Source organism: Rattus rattus, chromosome 1, assembly GCF_011064425.1.
Source record: "Rattus rattus isolate New Zealand chromosome 1, Rrattus_CSIRO_v1, whole genome shotgun sequence".
NCBI classification, from domain to species: Eukaryota; Metazoa; Chordata; class Mammalia; order Rodentia; family Muridae; genus Rattus; species Rattus rattus.
Window position 1 is genome coordinate 268,648,687 of NC_046154.1, and position 19,398 is coordinate 268,668,084.

Sequence of the window (19,398 nt, forward strand, 5' to 3'; positions counted from 1 at the left end):
GACAGAGGGAGAGGGGCATGTGACATCATGGGTAGTAAGTGCTGTGGGATCTCCGAACAGGGGCCTACTGAAGGAGAGAAGGAAATGGTGTCTCTTGGAAGGAGGGGCTGAGGAGGGTGTAAGTGTTGCCTTATTTCTTCTGTTTGATAGGATATTTAAAGTACTGACTAGCTGTTTCCTGAAGAGATAACACAAAGGTAGGCAGATGTCCCCAGCAGTTTTACAGGGAACCATGGCATGGCGTGGGAGAATGGGCTGGCATTCAGAATGTGAAGGACTGAGCTTGCGACGGGTTCTTCTTCAAGCTTGGCATGGGCGTGTAGCGGTTGCCCAGGAATGTTCAACTCTATGGTGTTCCTCCTCCTGCTGTGTATGGACTTAGGACTTCAGAATTCTCGAAGGTTCTATACAGTACTTTCTATGTGTTTCTGCTTTGGAGAACTTTTTTCCCCCTAGGGGAAGGGGTTTTGGATTTTACCAGATTCTGCTAAAGGATCGTGTGTGAAAAGCCAAGAGCCATCGTTTTGGGGAAAAAAAACAAAAGAAAAACAAAAATCCAAGCGCATACACTCACTGAGGGATAGCCTACACACACACACACACACACATACACACACACACACACACACACACACACACACACACAGGAAATGGATGAGGACAACAGCAGAGCACAGAAATCATTTGAAGATGTGTTGACTCCAGCTGAGCTTGGCATGGATGCCTGTGGTACCCACAGGGCAGGCCCTCTCCTGCTAGAACCCCACAGGGACTAGCCACTGTCATGCTCTGGAAGCTGGCTCCGAAGACCCTTTCTGAGTCCTCCAATCTGTCCTCCAGCATCGCTCTTCTCTGACACCTCTCTAGGGCAAGAAACATGGGGTTGAAAGACTGGAGAAAGAATGGAAATGCCCCATGCTTTATTCTGAGCAGGCGAGCAGGTGAGCAGGCATTCATTACAAGCATGGTTCTGTGGTGCCTGTTTTCTAGCAGTAAAGACAGAATCAGCATGAACTGAACCTCTCAGAGGCAGAGTAGGTCCACTCCTTCATCTCCAGCAGCCCAGAGAGAGAAGGTCGAACAACCCAGCGCTTAGGATCTTGCCCAGGCATCGTCTACACTCTCAGTGAAGACGTAATAGCCCTCTGCGTGCTTTGTTCTAGAGCAGGGGATCTCCACCTGTGGTTCAGATATCCTGCATGTCATGTAATTACATTACAATTCATAGCAGCTGCAAAATTACAGTTGCGAACTAGCCATGAAAATAATTTTATGGTTGGGGCTCACGGTAACATGAAGACTGCGTTGGGGGTTCCCAGCATTAGGAAGGTTGAGAACCATTGTTCTAGGACATGATGGAAGGGTCACGGCAAAGTTGTTCGTATGTTCTCTTCTATCAGGCGACCGTGGCTTTTTGCTGGCGTGCATGGCTGTGAATTTGGGCTCCCCAGCACGAGGGTAGCGAGTTCAGCTTGTGTAGTTTATTGTGCACAAAGGAAATTCCCCACGGCTGACGAGTCTCTGGCGTTCTTGGCTTAGTGAGGCAGAGAGTGTTTTTTATGGGAAGGAGGTTGATCTTGGCAAAGATAGGAACTGCCCTTCCACAGGGAGGGTTTGGTCTGCTGTTGATCTGATGCAACTTCTGATTCTATCAGCTTGCTAAGCCCTGTGGGTAACTTTAAGTCTGCATGTAGATCAACGGTCATGGAACAGACACAGGACCCATTGTTGGTCACACTGGAGTACCAGAGTCACTCGGAATCAGTTTTTTTTTTTTTTTTTTTTTTTTTTTTCCCAAGCTTGGGAGGTAGCTTGGCAGTGTGCTCATCCCTGCTAGGGTAATGAGGACCCACTGCAGTCGAAGGATTGCAAGGTTTCAAAACAGGATTATCAAAAAAGGAAGTGCAAGCGTCTTGATGGTGTCCCTGGTATAGGAGGTCACTGACCCGTAGTGATGAATGCTTTCCTATTATTGAGGAACAAAGAGTAGGAAAATTCTCCTAAACTTTATTACAAGGTCTTCACTGGGGTCAGTGAGAAAGTAAGTAGAACATTTCCCTGCACTTCTATCATAGTGCCTGTTAACGCTAACACTTTTAGCATGTCACTGTTGCGGGCTTTTTTTTTATTTTTTTATTAGACACCTCATGATATGGCTGGGTCACCATTCAACGGGCTCAGAACCTTCCACCCTGTTAAATATTCAGGAGGGAAGCATGGCTGTCCCCATTTGTGGGGTCACTAAGACGGGGAGCGTTTGAACAGCATGGGTGATAATGGCAGTCCTTTCTGCGTGGTATCTGCTGAGTTTGTGTGACTCTGATCGCCTTGATTCTAGTTTATCCTCAAGGGTGCTTCCTCTGGTCACCTCTACATCCTGTCACCGGTTCCTGGAGACACTCACTGACTCTTGAAACGACTATTCCCGACCCAGTCAGTTTCTTGTGTGTCCAGAGCAAACCCATCAGTTGTGACTGCTCAGCCTGGCTGAGGCCTGCTCGGTGGAGCAACAGGTCTGCAGTGCATGCTTTCTGACAGAAAAAGAAAAAGGAAAGCAAGAAAAAGCATTTCATTAAGATAAAGGCTTAACTCAGGTGGCACTTGAGTTTGGACTGTCACAGGGAGGGCACTCACAAAGCAGTGACAGGCCCTGTGAATAGTCCAGCAGGTAAATTGACTTTGATCCTGATTTAACTTGCTGATGATAAGCCTCCCCGTCTTCGCTTCACCTGGACCACACCCCTTTTTATTTGCAAGTGTTGACTATGCGAGCAGTTCTAGAGAATTTGGAAACCTGGAAAACTGCAACAAAGGAGTTACAAAGAAACTGGAAACTGCAACAGAGAAGCTCACCCCCTAACCTTACCTCCCAAACACAAGCCCTGGAGAACCTTCCCCGAGCCGTCTCTCCGGCCTTTCAAAGGGACGTTTGTAGTTTTATGTGGTTCAGACATGGGCTCTTTTTCACTTGCCTCGTTCCCTAAGCATTCCTTCCTCTCACTGTATTTCTTTCATTGTGGTAATATCCACATAAGGTTTATCATGTTAACCATGTTCTAATTTCCTGAGCTCTAAGCATCTTCAGTTGTTCAGCCATCACCACTACTCCTTTCTGAATATTCATTATCTGAGTTCTATCCCTTTAAAAAATATATCACAGGGGCTGGAGAGATGGCTCAGTGGTTAAGAGCACTGACTGCTCTTCCAGAGGTCCTGAGTTCAATTCCCAGCACCCACATGGTGGCTCACAACCATCCGTAATGGGATTGGATGCCCTTTTCTGGTGTGTCTGAAGACAGCTACAGTGCACTCATAAAATAAAAATAAATAAATCTTAGAAAATATGTTTCACAAATCACACCTAATAGCTGAGTAATATTCTGTCACATACATTTAATGTACCCTGTTTACCTGCAGACACAGAGTAGATTTTTCTTTGTGCTCACTGTGAGACTTTATGTCTAAGGGAGTCAACAAAATGAGGTAGGGGTGGGGCCTGGGAGGTGATGGCTCAGCAGTGAAGGGCACCAGCTGCTCTTGTAGGGGAGCTCAGTTGGGTTCCAAGCATCCACACAGTGGCTCACAACTGAGCTTCCAGGAATTCAATGCCCTCTTCTGGCCTCCATGGGCACCTGGCATGCATCTGATGCACAGCCATGTGGGTAGAACATCTGTAAATGTGAAGCTAACAAACTATAATATTAAAGACGTTGAAAATATGGAGTGTGTGCTACAGGACTGTAGAACTCCAGGAGGAAATGGTCAGCTTGAGTCCTGGAGCAGCACAGGGTGTGTGGGATCATATACACGAGGGGAATTTGACGAGAAGTTTCATTGATGAGGTCATTCATTGATTATTATCAATTGTATGCCTCAGCTTTTTCCTTTCATAACTAATCATAATTGTGAGCTGTCTGTCTGAATAAATCTCAGGCCCAATTTCATGTTTAGCCTTTGTTTTCTCCGTAAAGGAATTCTTGTTATCCCCTTCCCCCATCCTAACCCCAACCCCCCCCTCCACTTCCCCAATGTGCCACTGTAGCCATTTGGCTTCAAAGTTACTACTCTCCTGCCGACACTGGAAGTGTTGTCTCCTGCTTGTTTGTATGATGGTATTAATTTTCAGTGTTAATGGTGTGTCACGAGTCATGTTGGTATGTGGATTTCTCCTTCTCTTTGTCCCCCAGCCCCTGTGCTACAGGAGTGGCCTCTGTATCTTAGCTGTTTCTCTAATTGGAAAGTTTCTGTAACTCTGGGAAAAGTATTCAAGGACATCTTACTTGGCTCATTAGGTTGCTTTCGATTTTAAGAAGTAATGCACAGTCTGGTGATACAGTAAATACCTGTCTTTGACTGAACAGGATGGTTTTTAGACAGTGTTAGTGTGGGGGAGTCGAGACCCAACACATGCTTTTGACATAGTCATTTCATGATAGCTGAAAGATAGTGTTTAGTTGTCAAAACATACCTCTAAACACCCATGCTTATTTACGTCAGTGTGCGTGTGTTTTTAAAATATATAATTAATCTTCTCTTTAAGGCCAAATTCACAGAGCAAAAAAGTGTGGAAATGTAGGTCACGGGTAGTGTCACTTGCTTGACCTGTGCAAGGCGGCCAGCGGGATCCCCAGCGTTGCACACGCATGGGATGTTAGCATAGCTGAGTTAGACATGGTGCTAGCCTCTTCACTTCTGCATAATGACTCTAGCCACGGGACGAGGGGCTGTGATGACAAGAATTGGAGAAAGGGCCTGGGATTCGGTCTGAGGCCGTGGGTCCTGTGTCAAGTGTTGAGGATCTGGAAAAGTTCCAGGTTTAAACTCTAGATGATTTCCGGTAATTCAAATTGCAAAACCTTTTACTGCATTCTCAACCCTTCCATTTGAGCGTGGAAGGAATGAGTCCTCACTTCTTGTCAGGTTTTTATGTTGGCAATTCCATCCTTAATTAAAAAAAAGCATCGGCGTTTTCATTATGAAAATGGCTTTCCTGAGTTTACAGCTGGAACCACTACATTTAGTTGTTTAAAACTCACTGGCATTAGCCTAATGCTGTTACTTTTATGTAAAAACAACCTAAAATTGATTAGGGGGCATTCAGAGTTTGGCGATTTCTGTTTGCTCACGAGTCACACAAGACTGTGAGAGTCAGATGTGCCGCAGAAGCGTGTCGTGAGTCTCATGGGTCCACTGGGAAAGTGTCACATGTTCACTGCCCTGCAGCCAGGGAGAGTCATCATTCTACTTGTTCAACTAGTTAATTGAGTCTGCCTTTTCTTCAGTTGTTGTAAGTTGCTATGGCAACCATAAGAGCATCCCAGAACAGGTCTTTAAACAGCAGATGTTTCCTTTCATGCAGCTCTGAAAGGGCCAAGGTCAAGATGTCAGCACTCCGCATCTCTCAAGGTCAGCTTCCGTGCAGGCCCACAGCTGTCCTCTCTTGTGTCCCTGTATGGTTTTCCTCAGCGTGTGCACAGGCACCTGGCTTCTCTTCCTGCAGCAAGAATTCTTCTGACTGGATTAGGGTCCACCCAGTAGCTTTATGCTAATTAACATAATCATTCCCTTAAATCCTGTGTCTTCAAATAGTCATCTCCAAAGGAGGTAGGTGTTAGGACTCGGACGCAGGGATTTTGAGAAGTCGCGTTCCCTAACCCTCTGTTTAAAACAGCGTTGTTTTGTTTGCATGTGGGGAGATTAATATAAAAAAGAACCCCAAAATAGCACTCCAGCGAGTTTGTGTCTGTTATTAAAGGAGGAGGGGACAGGTAGAGGAGAAGATAGTTGGGACTGCTGTGAAGGATTTGGAAGGAAGAGGAACGTACTCTCTCTGCCTGCTCTTCTGCCAAATGACCACCCCCTCTGACGTTTGCACTTTGCATTCTTTGTATTGAGGCCGGGTGCCACATGTTAATGTGTCATAGGGAGGCACCCATGCACTGACTGGCCTGAGATACTATGTAGCAATCCACTTTTGAGAGAGAGAGAGATTAGAGAGAGCAAGAGAGAGAGAGAGAGAGAGAGATATGAATTAGATACTATGTAGCAATCAAGTAAGTTGTCTTTCTGAGATACTTACTATGTAGCAAGCATCAAGTAAGTGTGTGTGTGTGTGTGTGTGTGTGTGTGTGTGTGTGTGTGTGTGTGTGTGTGTGTCTGATACCATATAACAGTCCATCAAGTAAGTGTGTGTGTGTGGTGTTTCAGTTTGGTCAGCTTTTAGCCGGCATTTAGGCTGTTTCCGGAGCCACCCCCACCCCACCTCCCAAAGTGGATAGCTGGATTCCCTTTAAAGCCCAAGATGGAAAGAACCACTTAATAAAGGCAGTAGGCCTCTGCCTTCCGCGAAAACAGCCTTTGTCTGCACTTCCTGTTTATTGTTGGCTAGCACAGTGTGAAAAGTCTTCCAGCCTCTTGGAAGAGGCCCACGCTGTGCAGGGAGGGGTTTTCCCTGGCCACTGAGGTCATCTCAACCCTCAGCCTTGCTCAGGAATTGGGGTCTCTGAGTCATTAATTAGCAGGAGTGCCCACTTTCAGTTAAACAGCCTTTCTTATACGGATGGCTGTAACGTGTGACTCCTTTCTGCCTGGCCCTAGTCCGGCAGGGTGGCAAGGGGCAGCTTCTAATAGAAGGTGGGCAGTCTTACCTCTCGTCAAAGATCTCAGTGTAGGCCAGGAGGGACAGCAGCTCCTGAGGTTAACAGGTCCCATAAGCCAACCGCTGTGGCTTGGATGTTAAGGGCGGAACACTGCTCTGCTTGGCCCCGAGTTTCCCACTCCAGCTGCTCAGCCTTTGGTGTCACCTGCCCTTATTTTCTACACTGTGCCACGGTGTCTTTTAGTTTCTGGAAATGGAAGGCTGCCTCTCCGAGGCTTGCTGCTTGTCCTGGCCCATGGAGAGTTCGTATTTCACCTGGGACTTGTAAACACACGGGCAGTGTCTTACTTACCCAGTTGTGAGAAGGGCTGGCAGAGACTAGTCCTCTCTTTTCTAAAGCCATCTTTAGCTTCCGGGCAGTCCCAAGGAAGCCCGAGATGACTTGTGTCCATGTTAGTGTTTCTGAGGTTCTGATTTTACGATGCTATGGACACGTTGTGCTTCTGGGCTTGGGTGCCGGAAACATGTAATTCAGCCAAGCTTGAAAGGGCTGTCTGCAGTGTTTCTAATTACTGTTTGTTTGCTTCACCGGTGCCTAATAAGTGGATTTAAGTAACCTCAGGAGTGAGGACTGCACTGCTCACGTTACAGGCAATCATGCAAATCAAACTCTAACCGGGAATTGCAGAGAACACACTGTGGGGTCATTGTTAGAGAAGTATGCCATTGGATTTTAAATTCAGAGCAAGAGCAGTTTGGAACTTTCCCACCTGCCGTGCACTGAGGTGAAGGACGTACTCACCTGAAATCAACTACTCCATGCAGACCCTTTATTTATAAGTCACCAGCGGCCTCTGGCATTCGGCTGTCTTTTTAATTTAACATGGGAACGAGGGAGGGGGAGACTTACCGGCTTCTCTTCCCTCATTTCTCCCATCCACCATTGCCTGTAGAGGAAGCGGAAAGGCAGGTCCGGAACAGTGGGCGTCAACCTTGGGTACAGCTTGGCACCAGCTTGGGAATTTTCAGACGTCTGAGAACCGATCCCCACCCCGAGGTGCTGCTTTAATTGTCTGGGATATACTTTATACTGGACTTTTAAGAAAGTCTCAGGGAAATTATTATATACCAAGGTTAAGACGTCAGGGATTTGAGAGGTTGCTTCACGAGAGAAATCTCAGCCTTGGCTACACATTGGCAGCACCTGGAAATTTTGGAGAACCAAGGATGCCCATCCATTAAAACCACGTTTCTGGAGGAGGGAAATAGGATTTCTGAAAAGCTCCAGATGTGCGTTCTGATGTGCAGCAAGAGTTTGGCCAGCTGACTGACTGACTGACCTAACCATGTTCTACCCTAAAGAAAGCCGAGACCCAGGAAGGTTAAAATGACTTGGTCAAGGTCAGACGCTTGTTGCCGTCAGGCCTGGGACTCAGGTCTGATGTCTCTTCTGTGCTTACTGTTGCCTAACACCAGCTTTTATGTTTGTTTATTGTATTTATTGATACCTCCTCATCCTTCAGGTGATGTTCCTGACTCCAGGAGACCTTTTCTAGCTCCTCATACTCCTCTACCATCCGGTCTGGGTAAGATCCCCTTGTTTGTGTGATGGGCACTTGTGTGTAGGTTTCCCCTCACATGGCCGGTTCTGGAGAAAAGCCCATAACATTCTTGTGTACTGTGTCACTTGATGGTGTGTGTTCGTTTAGGTCCTAGGCGCCGTTTGTTGAACTGCACTTTGGGTCCTCGTGGGGCTGCTAAAAACAGTCAGGTGCTGTGTACTAACTAGCACTAACAGCTAAGTGTGTTTCCTGTGGCTTGCTGCATTATGGGTCGGGATCCTGTTGGGGAAAGTGTTTGGCAAGGCAATGTTAATATCATGAAAATGAGATTTTTGGTGACTTCTTATGTTGCTGGGGGTGCTTTGAATAGCATGCTGCTCTCGGGGTGCTGGTGTGCTGAGAGGGTCCCTGGGCGAATTGAAAGGTGTCGGTATTGCATGGAACTGTGCTTCAAGTCATCTTTGTGTTCGTGCTGAAGATGTAACTCTGAGCATTCACAAACCAAATAGCTGGACTAATTCTTTTTGACTTCGTAGATGTAGGTTTCTTAAATGACAAAAGCAATATGTTTCCTCTGTCACCCCTGGTGTCATCCTTGAGTCACGGTTTTCACCGAGAACACATTGCTAGCTCTGTGTGCTTGTTTCCTGGTTGTGGCTCTATAGGCTCAGTGTAAATATTGTACAAAGAAATGGTTGTCACGGGTGGAAGGTTCAGAGCTGAACTTTTGAACCAGGACTGCTAACTGGGGCAGTGTGGTGGGTAGACCCAGGATGTGAACAATGGCCACCGTGCAGAGAACTACTTTGCAATTTGTATAACATGTCTCGCAGAGTCATTGTTAGCAAGGACTGTCACATCCCTGGGGTGTGTGGAATCAAAACCAGCCCACATGAGGAAAAGAAAAAATTTTTTTGTCCAATTATATTTTGAGATGGACTCTCATGTCACTGTGTCTGAAGGATGTCCCCACCTCTGCAGTACTAGATCATGAGTGTGGACCGTCCCACCTGGCTACCACTGTAAAACATTTTCATAGTAATTAATTTTACGACATTGCACAGAATGTATTTTTTGTCAGTTTTAAAACAAAAATCTCAATAAATTTTTCTAACTTTTTTTTTTTTTTTTTAATTTTTGGATGAAAAATTTAACAGGCCAAAAAGCCTATTGGTGAATAACTATTGCTGTCTGAACTTCAGAGGCATGGAAATGTATTCTAGAATAAAAAGGGAGAGAACAATTACTGTTCTAAACTTATAAGGAACTTGGTTCCTGCCTAGGTCACACCATTGACCATATGTAACTGCACTGCCATTTAGGACTCAGGTTTTACAAGTACACACACACACACACACACACACACGTACATACACACTTATACATACACACACACTTATACATATACACACATACACTTATACACACATACACACTTATACTAACACTCATACACATTCATACGCACACTTCCACACACATATACACTTCCACACATGTATACACAATACACACATGTATACACACACTTATACATATTCACTTATACACACATACTTATACACACACACATACACAATACATACATGTATACATACACTTATACATATTCACTTATACACACGTACTTATACACACATACTTATACACACACTTATACACACACATTTACACACACACACACACACACACACACACATACAGAGAACAGAACTGGAATTCGAACCCAAGTCCTTCAGATTTCTAAGTCCTGTGCCTTTGGCCCTGTGTTGAGGTCTCCGAATGAGACTGCTTACTAACTTCAAGCATTTACTGTGTTGGAAGAAGAACACTTGCTTCAGCGTCTTAGAACTTCTATTAAGCAACGGGTAAGTTGGTGAGGTGATGGTTGTTTGCGAAGCGTGGAGAAAAGGGAACACATGTACACCTCCATGGGGATGTGAATTGTTGAGCCGTTATGAAGAACAGCATGGTGGTTCAAGGAAAAGTTAAGAGTAGAATTTCCGCCGCACTATCAGACAGTCCTGGGATATACCAGAGGAAATGACGTCAAGATCTGCATCTCCATGGGCGTGAAAGCATTGTTTGCAGCAGCTTGAATATGGAAAGACCTGTCTGTTGATGATAAATGGATAAAGAAATTAAGGGTTATGTATGCATGTGTGTATGTGTGTACATGCCTATGAGTATTATGGGATTTGTATGCATGTGTGTATGTGTGTGTATATGTATGTACATGCCTGTGACTATTAAGGGATATGTATGTGTATGTGTACACACCTATGAGTATTATGGGATATGTATGTGTGTGTGTGTACATGCTATGAGCATTATGGGCTGTGTATGCATGTGCGTATGCATGTGTATATACCCACATGCCTATTAGTGTCATTCAGCAGAATAAAAGAGGAATTGTGCCGTTTGTGATAGCGTGTATGAGTCTCAAGGACATTGTACTAAATAAACAAGGCAGAAAAGAAAGCCAAATACTGCTTATGTATGGAATCTGAAAATGTCAAATTCATTGAAGCAGAGAGCTGAGCAGTGGTCGTTAGGGCCTGGAGGAGGGGAAATGGACAAAAGGCATCAGACGGTTCTTAAAGTCAATGTGAGTGAGTTCAAGGGACCAGTTGCACAGCAGGGTGGGATGTGGCGTGAGTGTGTGTGTGTGTGTGTGCGTGTGTGTGTATGTGTGCGTGCTAATGAACTTGGCTGAGGAGATCTGCATGGGATGTATATGCCCAGCAGAGCTTTAAGTTCTGTGAATGGGTTCAGTTTGTGCCAGTGGCATACGTTAAAAGGCCCACTTGTGGTCTAAAGCCATGGGTTTAGAAATCTGTGATTTTATTTGATGTATTTGACTTGGAGGGATCGGATGAGCAAACTGGTTAGTGATTTGTGCTTTATCACTGAGAACCGGGACTTGAGAATCCCACCTCTCCTGGGTCTCTGCATCGGCCAAATGAGATGTCGTGGCTTCAATGCATTCATTTCCTTCCCACAGGCCCTGAGTTAGAAACATACAGCAGCCCTACAAAACAGTTGTGCCCTATACTCACAAATCTTGTTTTCTCTGCCAGGACATTGTCTACTTCCTGTTTGGGAAGCTCCCCCGTCACAGAGGGTCCCAGGGTTTCCTGGTTGCTCTCCAGGTGACCTCTTACTAAGCCTGGCGGGGTGGGGCAACCTTGGGGATCTTTATTCTGTATCCTTAGGTCATCTGAGCTGACTTCTAGTTGAGCCCTTCCTGACAGAGTCCTGTGCCCCTGCACAGCGAGTCACAGTGGCTGTTGAGTGGAGGCCGGGGTTTTCTACTGTCTCCTTCCTGAAATGCTTTATTTACCGAGCCCCCCAGGATGGATGCTACTTCGTTGAAATTCTGCTCACTCATGGCTAACTTCTTTCTTGTAATTACTTCCCAATTTGTCTTCCCAGCTCCTGCTGTCTATCCCTTGGTCCTTTGATAGCATTTCCTTCATGGTAGGATGTCGGAATGTTGACTTCTTTTTCCTGCCATAGTGGTTTGGGCCCCCTTTCTCTGCATATTCTTCTGTTCCCCAAGGTCTTCAGTGTAACACTTTCTTTTAAAAAAATATTTTACTTATTTAATGGATATGAATACATTGTAGCTGTCTTGAGATACACCAGAATCTGCTACAGATGGCTGTGAGCCACCATGTGGTTGCTGGGAATTGAACTCAGGACCTCTGAAAGAGCAGCCAGTGCTCTTAACCGCTGAGCCGTCCCTCCAGCCCCAGTGTAACACTTTTTAACTATTTTGAGTTCCAAACTCTGCATTTGCCTGCTTCTCCAAGGAAGAAGTCCAGATTTGCTTCATGTGTCGCCGACTCTATCCTGCCTCGTTTTCTGGTACCTCCTCCTCATCTCCAGAGTTGAAATGCCACCTCCCTGTAGTGGGAACCAGCCCTGGTTGCTCCTGTGATATCTTCATTGCCTCCAGCACTTGAGTTCTCCTTTCAACGTGATCTCGGTGTTGTCTTCTCGTCTCCACTTGGGTCAGCCTTGTTACCTGCCCTCCACAGTGGTCTACTGGCCAGTGTGAGACTTCCACTCTTGCATCACAGAGCTCTGTGACACTGGGGTCCCCTAAAGCCCCTCCCCAACTTCTGTCCCATCCTTTCAGGCTTCAAGGTATGGCTCCTCAAGGAGTCTCCTCTCCACATCCTGCTCCAAATACTTGCCTGAGGTATATGCCACAGCGTCCTGTTAGCTTCCTTCTTTTCACTACGCACAGTGAGTTACTTCAGAAGTCCTTCCACAGGCTCCCGCGAAGGGACAGCTTACGGTTTGTACACTGATAACCTCGTTTGCATTCAGCACAGAGCCTGGGATATTGTAGGTGCTGGCGCTCAGGAGATGTTTGAAATGAGCGTGCACTCTCGCTCTTGATTTTCCTTAGGCTTGGCGATTGACCTCTGGAGGGTATGTCAGGTGCTCTATCTAAGGACTCTTCCTGTGTGTAAAAACGTGTTTGTTTATTTGTCCTGTGTGTGCATGTGTGCATGCCTACATGAGTTTATGTGCACTGTGTGTGTTCAGGGACCCATGGAGACCAGAAGAGGGCATTGGATTCCCCTGGAACTGGAGTTACAGGCATTTATGAGCTGCCATGGGGTATCACATGTGTCTTTTAATCAACACACTGACGTAATTGATCTTGACTTTGTCGTCTCTGTTTCCACCTGGGTCGAACTTGTTACCTGCCCTCAACAGGTCTCCTGGCTGGTGTGTGACTGCCACTCTTGCGTCAGAGAGCTCTGTGATGCTGCGGCGCCCTGCTCTTTTTAATCCGCACACTGACATTGTAATTTATCTGTTTCTCGGTTTCAGGCATCATCCTTCGGTGCCAGTGTTTAGTCTGCTTTCCTTCCCCCTTGCCCCTTGCTTCTCAGTTCTCATTTTGCCAGTTGTAATCATGTTGTAATTGTACTGTAATTTGAGTGAGATCAATATTCAGTGTTTACTTTATCGCAACCGTGGAATCTTCGCCACAGATGAACCGTTTAATACAGTTTGATTTACTTTTTTTTTTTCTTTCACGATTAGATTGCATGGCCAATATTGACTTTTTTATTGTTAATTTTTGATATAGTTATGAATAATTCAACCTCAAATTCTATAACAGTTGTGAATCTCCTTTCAATATAGCCAGCCACATGGGAGTCTGTCAAGGTCATCTTTGGAGGAGGAGCCTCTGGAACCTTCTGTTCCTCTCAGGGCAGAGAATGACTTCCACTTAGCACCATCCTCTGGACTCCTTTAGGCTCTCTGTCTTGTAGGAGGGCCCGGATTCATGTTGTCTTTACTGTTGGCTTAGTATTTCATGGACACATTTTCCAGGGCCTCCCAGAGGAAGGTGGGAGTTGCAAAGATGGGAGACACATGTCCGAAAATGCCTTCATTTTCATGGATTTTAAGCGATGACTTAGTTAAATTTGCACATCCAGGGTGGAAATCATCCACTTTCTGAAGGTTGACCCCTTCCACTGAAAGCTGTTTCTCCAGCTGTTTCTTGAAAAGTTGTATGCATCAGATTCTGACTTTGAATCTTTTGTATGATACCCCTTTCCCCTGGGATTTTGTGGGCTTTTCCTTTTGAATCCTGATTTAGGAAATTTTGTTAATATGTGGGAATATTAGTGGGTCCTTCATTCTAGCCAGGCTTTTCTCTCCTCCTTTTCTTTTTTTAACTGTTGTCCTCAGCTGACCTGGAACTCACTACGTAGACCAGAGGTTCTCACCCTTCCCATTGCTGTGACCTTTTCCTACACTCCTCAGACAGTGCTGACCCCCAACCATGATGTCATTTTTGTTGCTGCTTCATAACTGTCATTTTGCTACTGTCATGAATCGTAACATAAATATCTAATACTTGACTTTGTGAAAAGGTCAATTGACCCCCAAAGGGGTTGAGGCCCACAGGTTGAGAACCACTGATGTTGACCATGCTGGTCTTGAACTCCCAGAGGTCTGCCTGCCTCCCAAGGGCTGGGATTAAAGATGTGCACCTCCATGCCTGGCCACTCTTTTAAAGTAGAAAGTTTAATCTGGGGAGCAAAAAAGCCTTTAACTCTAGAGAAAAATAATGAGCTATATGCTGGGATTTTTTTTTTTCCTCCTTTCTCTCTCTCAGCTCGTGAATATTTCTGTCACCCGATATTGGCTCCCACACTTGGCACCATTTATCTTTGATCTCTTGATCCAACTTAATGAACCTACCCCAAATTGTATTGCTCAAGCCTGCTGGTGACTTTAATTTCTGCCACAGTTTGTTTTTTTTTTTTTTTTTAGTTCTTTTCTTTTTTCCCCTCCAAATCCTTCTCTCTGTGTGTCTCCTTTTGGTAATGTCTTCTGTCCCCTCATGGATGTTTTTCTCTCAAATGAGCAGTCTGAAGATGCGTATATTCTATCCTCTATGCCGTCCCCTCCAACTCCCCAACCCCCATTTTTATCTGGGGGAATTTTGCTGATCCCCCTTGCAGTTCCAGGCTTCCTCTGCAGTGACATGGCTGAACTGTTAGAAACCTTGGGTGTTGGTATTTTTAGGTCTTTATTACCCTCAACTCCAGCTGTTTATGAAATACTTCAACCAGAGTATAAACTTCCCACTTTTGTCCTCCTTTCAAAAGAGAAACGAAAGGGAGGAGGTGGGCTGTGGGCGTGGGCTCTGGCATTTCCAGACGTTAGCACTGACTCCTCAACCCCTCCAAGGATGGAGGACGCATGTTAGATTTCTATGGGAAAATAGAAGCCGTTGGAGAGCTTGGTAGATGTCTTGGACTGTCCTGTCTGTCCCATCCTGTCCCCTGTCATGTCCTCCAATAACCCCTAAGGATGGGGGGGTGACATATTAAGTAGGCCCATTTGCCCCAGGGTTTGCAACAAGAGATGACTGATTTCTAGTGGAATTTGGCTCTTCCTTCTGCTCCACCTTGGCCTCTAGTTCTAGAAGAGCCTGTGTGGTCGAAATGAACTTGCCCCTGGCCCTTCCTCATTTAGGATGGAATTTCTCCAGTGCCTAAGCCAGTGCTATGTGCTGTGTGTTCTGTCTTTCAAGTACACGCCTGATGTCCTCCATCCTTGTGGGTTTGTGTCCTGGTAGTTCAGGACTCACAGCAGGAGGGTCTGACAGAAACAAGCCTGGACTGCTGTTGATCAGGCAGATGATTGCCTCTCTGTGCAGGCCCTCGCCTCTCTGTGCAGGCCTGGACTCTCCTTTTACTGCCTACGGCTCTGCTGAATTAGGAGAACGGGAGAGTGGGAGGCTCTGATCCGTTCCTAGATTAGCCCCCGATCTGCAAACATGCCCACTCTCTCCTAGCCCCCCTCCCTGCCTTCAGGCCAAGGACACGAAGCAGAAGGTTTCAAGTGTCTTTACTCACAGTCATCTTTCATTTAAGGAATTAAGGTGACGCACGTTTCAAGGTTCACACAGGGAGCAGAGCTGCTGTAGTTGATGGAGGAAAACACCAAATTAAAGGTCTCCTCGGATCAATTCACTGATTCCAAAAACCCTTAGTTTTAACTAAAATGGCAACCCCAGGGGAGGCTGGAGAGATGGCTCAGCGGTCAAGAGCACTGACTGCTCTTCCAGGGGTCCTGAGTTCAAATCCCAGCAACCACATGGTGGCTCACAACCATCTGTAGTGGGATCTGATGCCCTCTTATGGTGTGTGTGAAGACAGAGACAGTGTGTACTCACATACATGAAATTAATTAATTAATTAATAATTCTTAACAAAAAAAAAGGCAACCCAAGCCATGGTTCATGAACTAGGAACTTGTAGAAGGTTAAATATTCTGAAGGTTTCCCCCCCACTCCCTTCCGCTGTGGGCATTGTTAGCTGATGGCCAAGCATACCGGGTTCGTGTCCTCAGTACCAAGGTGAAGTGAATTTCAGTCAGGAAAATAGGAACGCTAGTAGTTCAGGGGCGAGCTTTCTGCTTCGTCCTCTGGAAGTGGAGACCTCTCCGTATCCCCTGCCAGGGCCTGTGTTCTTCCTGTTAAGGCTGTGTGTGAGGAGATAATCTCCCTCTCTGTAGAGTCTCTTCTCCGAGTTATTTTTCTCAGTTGGAATGGAAGGCAGTGGGCATTGCCTGTCACTGTGGTTTTGGCTGGAGGGTTTGATCACTAACCCAGTAGACATCACCGCGGTCAGTACGGTGACTGAGGAGAATCTTGGGCTGTGAAGTCCTTTACCCTGTGACCTGAAAACCAGGGATGCCTTCCCTTGGGCCGGATTGCACAGGCTGATCTTTCCAGCAGAGCCAACCCCTGTCCTAGTTGCAAGCCCAGAGTCTCCTTGGCAAGCTGTATGGAGTAGTCGGATAGCTTGTTATTTATTTGATCCTTGCACTGACATTTGGGAACTATTATTTTAGGGACAGGAGGCCAAAAACCAACTCAGACTCTCAAGTATTTGCAGATCTCAGGGAAAACAAAAGAAACAAGGAAAGAAAAAAAACTAGTACGCCTGGTCAGCACACCCTCCCCTGTCAATCATCGTCCACACCTGTCTCTCCTTCACAGCGAGATCTCCTTGCTCAGAGGAACACTGCCTCAGCTTACCTCTCCGCCCGCCCAAGGCACGTGTGTCAATAATGCATATGTCACCCGTTATCGGAATGGGTGTAGTCACATTGTATATTGCTGTAAGTGTAATGCATGCTGTAGTGTGACTTCTTATTCTTTCTTGTTTTAATGAGTGGGCTCGGGCACATCTGTGGTTTGTATATTGCTCCTGTGGCTATGTGCACGGGTCATGTGGGTGTGTACGCGTGCATGTGGAGGCCAGAGGTCAGAGTTAAAGGACCATCCTCTATCTCTCCACCCTGGCGGGTTTTTTTTTTTTTTTTTTTGTTTTTTTTTTTTTGTTTTTTTTTTTTTTTTTTTGTTTTGTTTTTTGTTTTTTGGACAAGGTCTGTCACTGATAAGCTGAGAAGAGTCTGCCTCTCTGTTCTCCGTGCCCCTCCCCACAACACTAAGGTTACATACAGATAAGCGCCACAAGTCCTTGTCCTTTTAAGTAGCTTCTAGGGCTTCGGACTCTGGTCCTCATGCTTGCAGACCAGGTAGCCACCTCCCAGCTTCCTCCTTCCTGTCTTTGACATCGTCGTCTCCTGTCTATGCCGGCTTTCCTGAGTGACCCCTTCTGTTTCCCTTTCTCTCTTTCCTCTGAATAAATTTGTGAGTGTGAGAAGGTACCGTATGGATGAGTAAGTATCATCTGCAAAGTAAATCGCAGGAAAGACTTACCATACAGTTTCTTCAGCTTTACGGTCACCTAGATTCTGCTTTTCGCCATTGATTCTTTATTAGAGATTTACTTAGAGTCAATGTACAAAGGCCCCGAGGGTCTATACCAGGATAGATCGATAGAACTCCTCTTCTCAAGATGCTTTTACGCTCTCATTGAATTCTTTCTAAACTTTTAATGGACATCGCAGCTGTGCACGCTTATGGGAAGCAGTGAGACGCACACACATGTGCACACACATGTGCACACACGTCAGATCAGAACTGCTGATATGTATTTGTTTATGTTGGGAACATTTTGATTTGTATTGTTGGTTTTGCACTGTGCTGTGGGACATTCAAAAACTTTATCTGACTGCACCCCCTGTGCCTACTAACTGCCCTCACGATTACAGGATGTTGGAGACTCTGGCAACTGCAATTTTGCTCTGTTTCCGTGAGACCAGCATCTTCTGCACAGAAGTTAAAAAACAAAACAAAACAGTGCAGTCTGCCTTTCTGTGCCTGGCTATTCTCTTTCCTGGCCCTGGCCTCCCCCCTCATTACTTTTGAGAATTGAGACAGGATAGCTTACCCACTGATCCGGCATTCCCCCCTCCAGATAAGGGCTAACTGTGTGGCTTAGATTAGCCTTAAATTCCTTATCCTCCTGCCTCAACCTCACTAGGGTTGAGGCTATAGACCTGTGTCATCACAACCAGTTTTAGCAGTTTTTTTTTTTTAACCAGACATTTTTTTAAATGTAAAATTTGCCACATTTATTTGAAAGTCATTTATGACAAATTACCTATATTCTATTCACTGTCCCCCTTAATAAAAAAATACACTTTTCTCTTCTCTGATTTCCTTTTCAACTTTTTTATTGTAATTGATTGAATTTTTATTGAAAATTATTTTTTAATACAATATATTCTGATCTCCTCGCTCATCCTCTCCCAGATCCTCTCCCACCCTGTCCAAATCCAACCTTCTTTTACTTGCCCTTTAGAAAACAAAAAGATAGACAAACCAGAATGAAATAAAACAGAAATAAATAACACAAAACTCATAAAAACACAAAATTAGAAACCACGACATATAAACAAAAGATCAGTAAAATAAAAAAAAAAAAAGCCCAAACAGAGCATTATGAGTCAAAAAGAATTCAAAAATACCATTGAATTTGTTTTGTATTGACCATGTACTGCTGGGCATGGGGCCCACCCTTAGAGTGTGCTAACTAGCTCTCTATTAAAACGGTTGTCTTAGCTTTCTCCATTTACACATGCTTGGTTCAAATTGCAAAGTGGTTTTCTTCTTAGAAAGCCATCAAAGGGTTTGCAGCACAAACCTACTTCGCCAGAGTTTTGATTTCAAAGGTCACTTTGATAGCGGGAAGGAGATGGGGTTAGGAAGAGGGTGAAAGTCTCTGACAGGACAGATTAAAGCTAAGTGTGTTGTGCAGAGCAGTGTGCAGGGGATTGGCAGGGTGAGATCTGAGTGGGAGACCACAGGATGCGGAGGGAGCCGGTATGAGGCAGAGCGGAGATGGAGGGAAGCAGAAAGGACTTCTGGGTGGGAGTGTGTGGAGATGTAACTGTCGACCCTCCGTCAAAACCTGAGTGTAAGGTGCCAGAACCTATCTACGTGGCAGAATCACACAGGGGACCTAGGAATCTAGACATGAGAAGTGAAACAGAACCCTTTACCGGAGCAGAGAGACACTGACAGCAACCATGGTACAGAAAGTGAATAGCTCTAAGGCTTCCAGAAGAGGATAAGTCAAGGAGGAGAGACCAGTGGAGGAGTCCAGCAAGATGGAAGGACCTCAGACACAGATGACACCCCCGACATCTCAGCACTGGGGAAGCTGAGGAGGAAGATCTTGACCTCAAACCCAGCCTCAGCTACAAAGGAGGTCAAAACCAGCCCAGGGTGCAGAGAAATCAACACCAGGAAACACACCAATAGAATGGCAGCAA

At 45.5% G+C, this 19,398-nt stretch overlaps 1 protein-coding gene across 4 annotated transcripts in view; it reads left to right on the forward strand.

The window, feature by feature from the left end:
• Positions 1-19,398, forward strand: part of Ano6 (anoctamin 6) — a 180,495-nt gene that overhangs the window by 35,474 nt on the left and 125,623 nt on the right. The window contains exons 1-2 of one of the 4 annotated variants that reach the window (XM_032885496.1): positions 6,451-8,034; positions 8,122-8,184. The exons of 2 other annotated variants lie outside the window; for them this stretch is intronic. In XM_032885496.1, coding sequence (XP_032741387.1) covers positions 7,986-8,034; positions 8,122-8,184 — 112 coding nt within the window. In that variant the 5' untranslated portion in view covers positions 6,451-7,985. Of the gene's footprint in view, positions 1-6,450; positions 8,035-8,121; positions 8,185-19,398 lie in introns of those variants that run through there. One more of the 4 variants, XM_032885493.1, reaches the window with a different exon arrangement.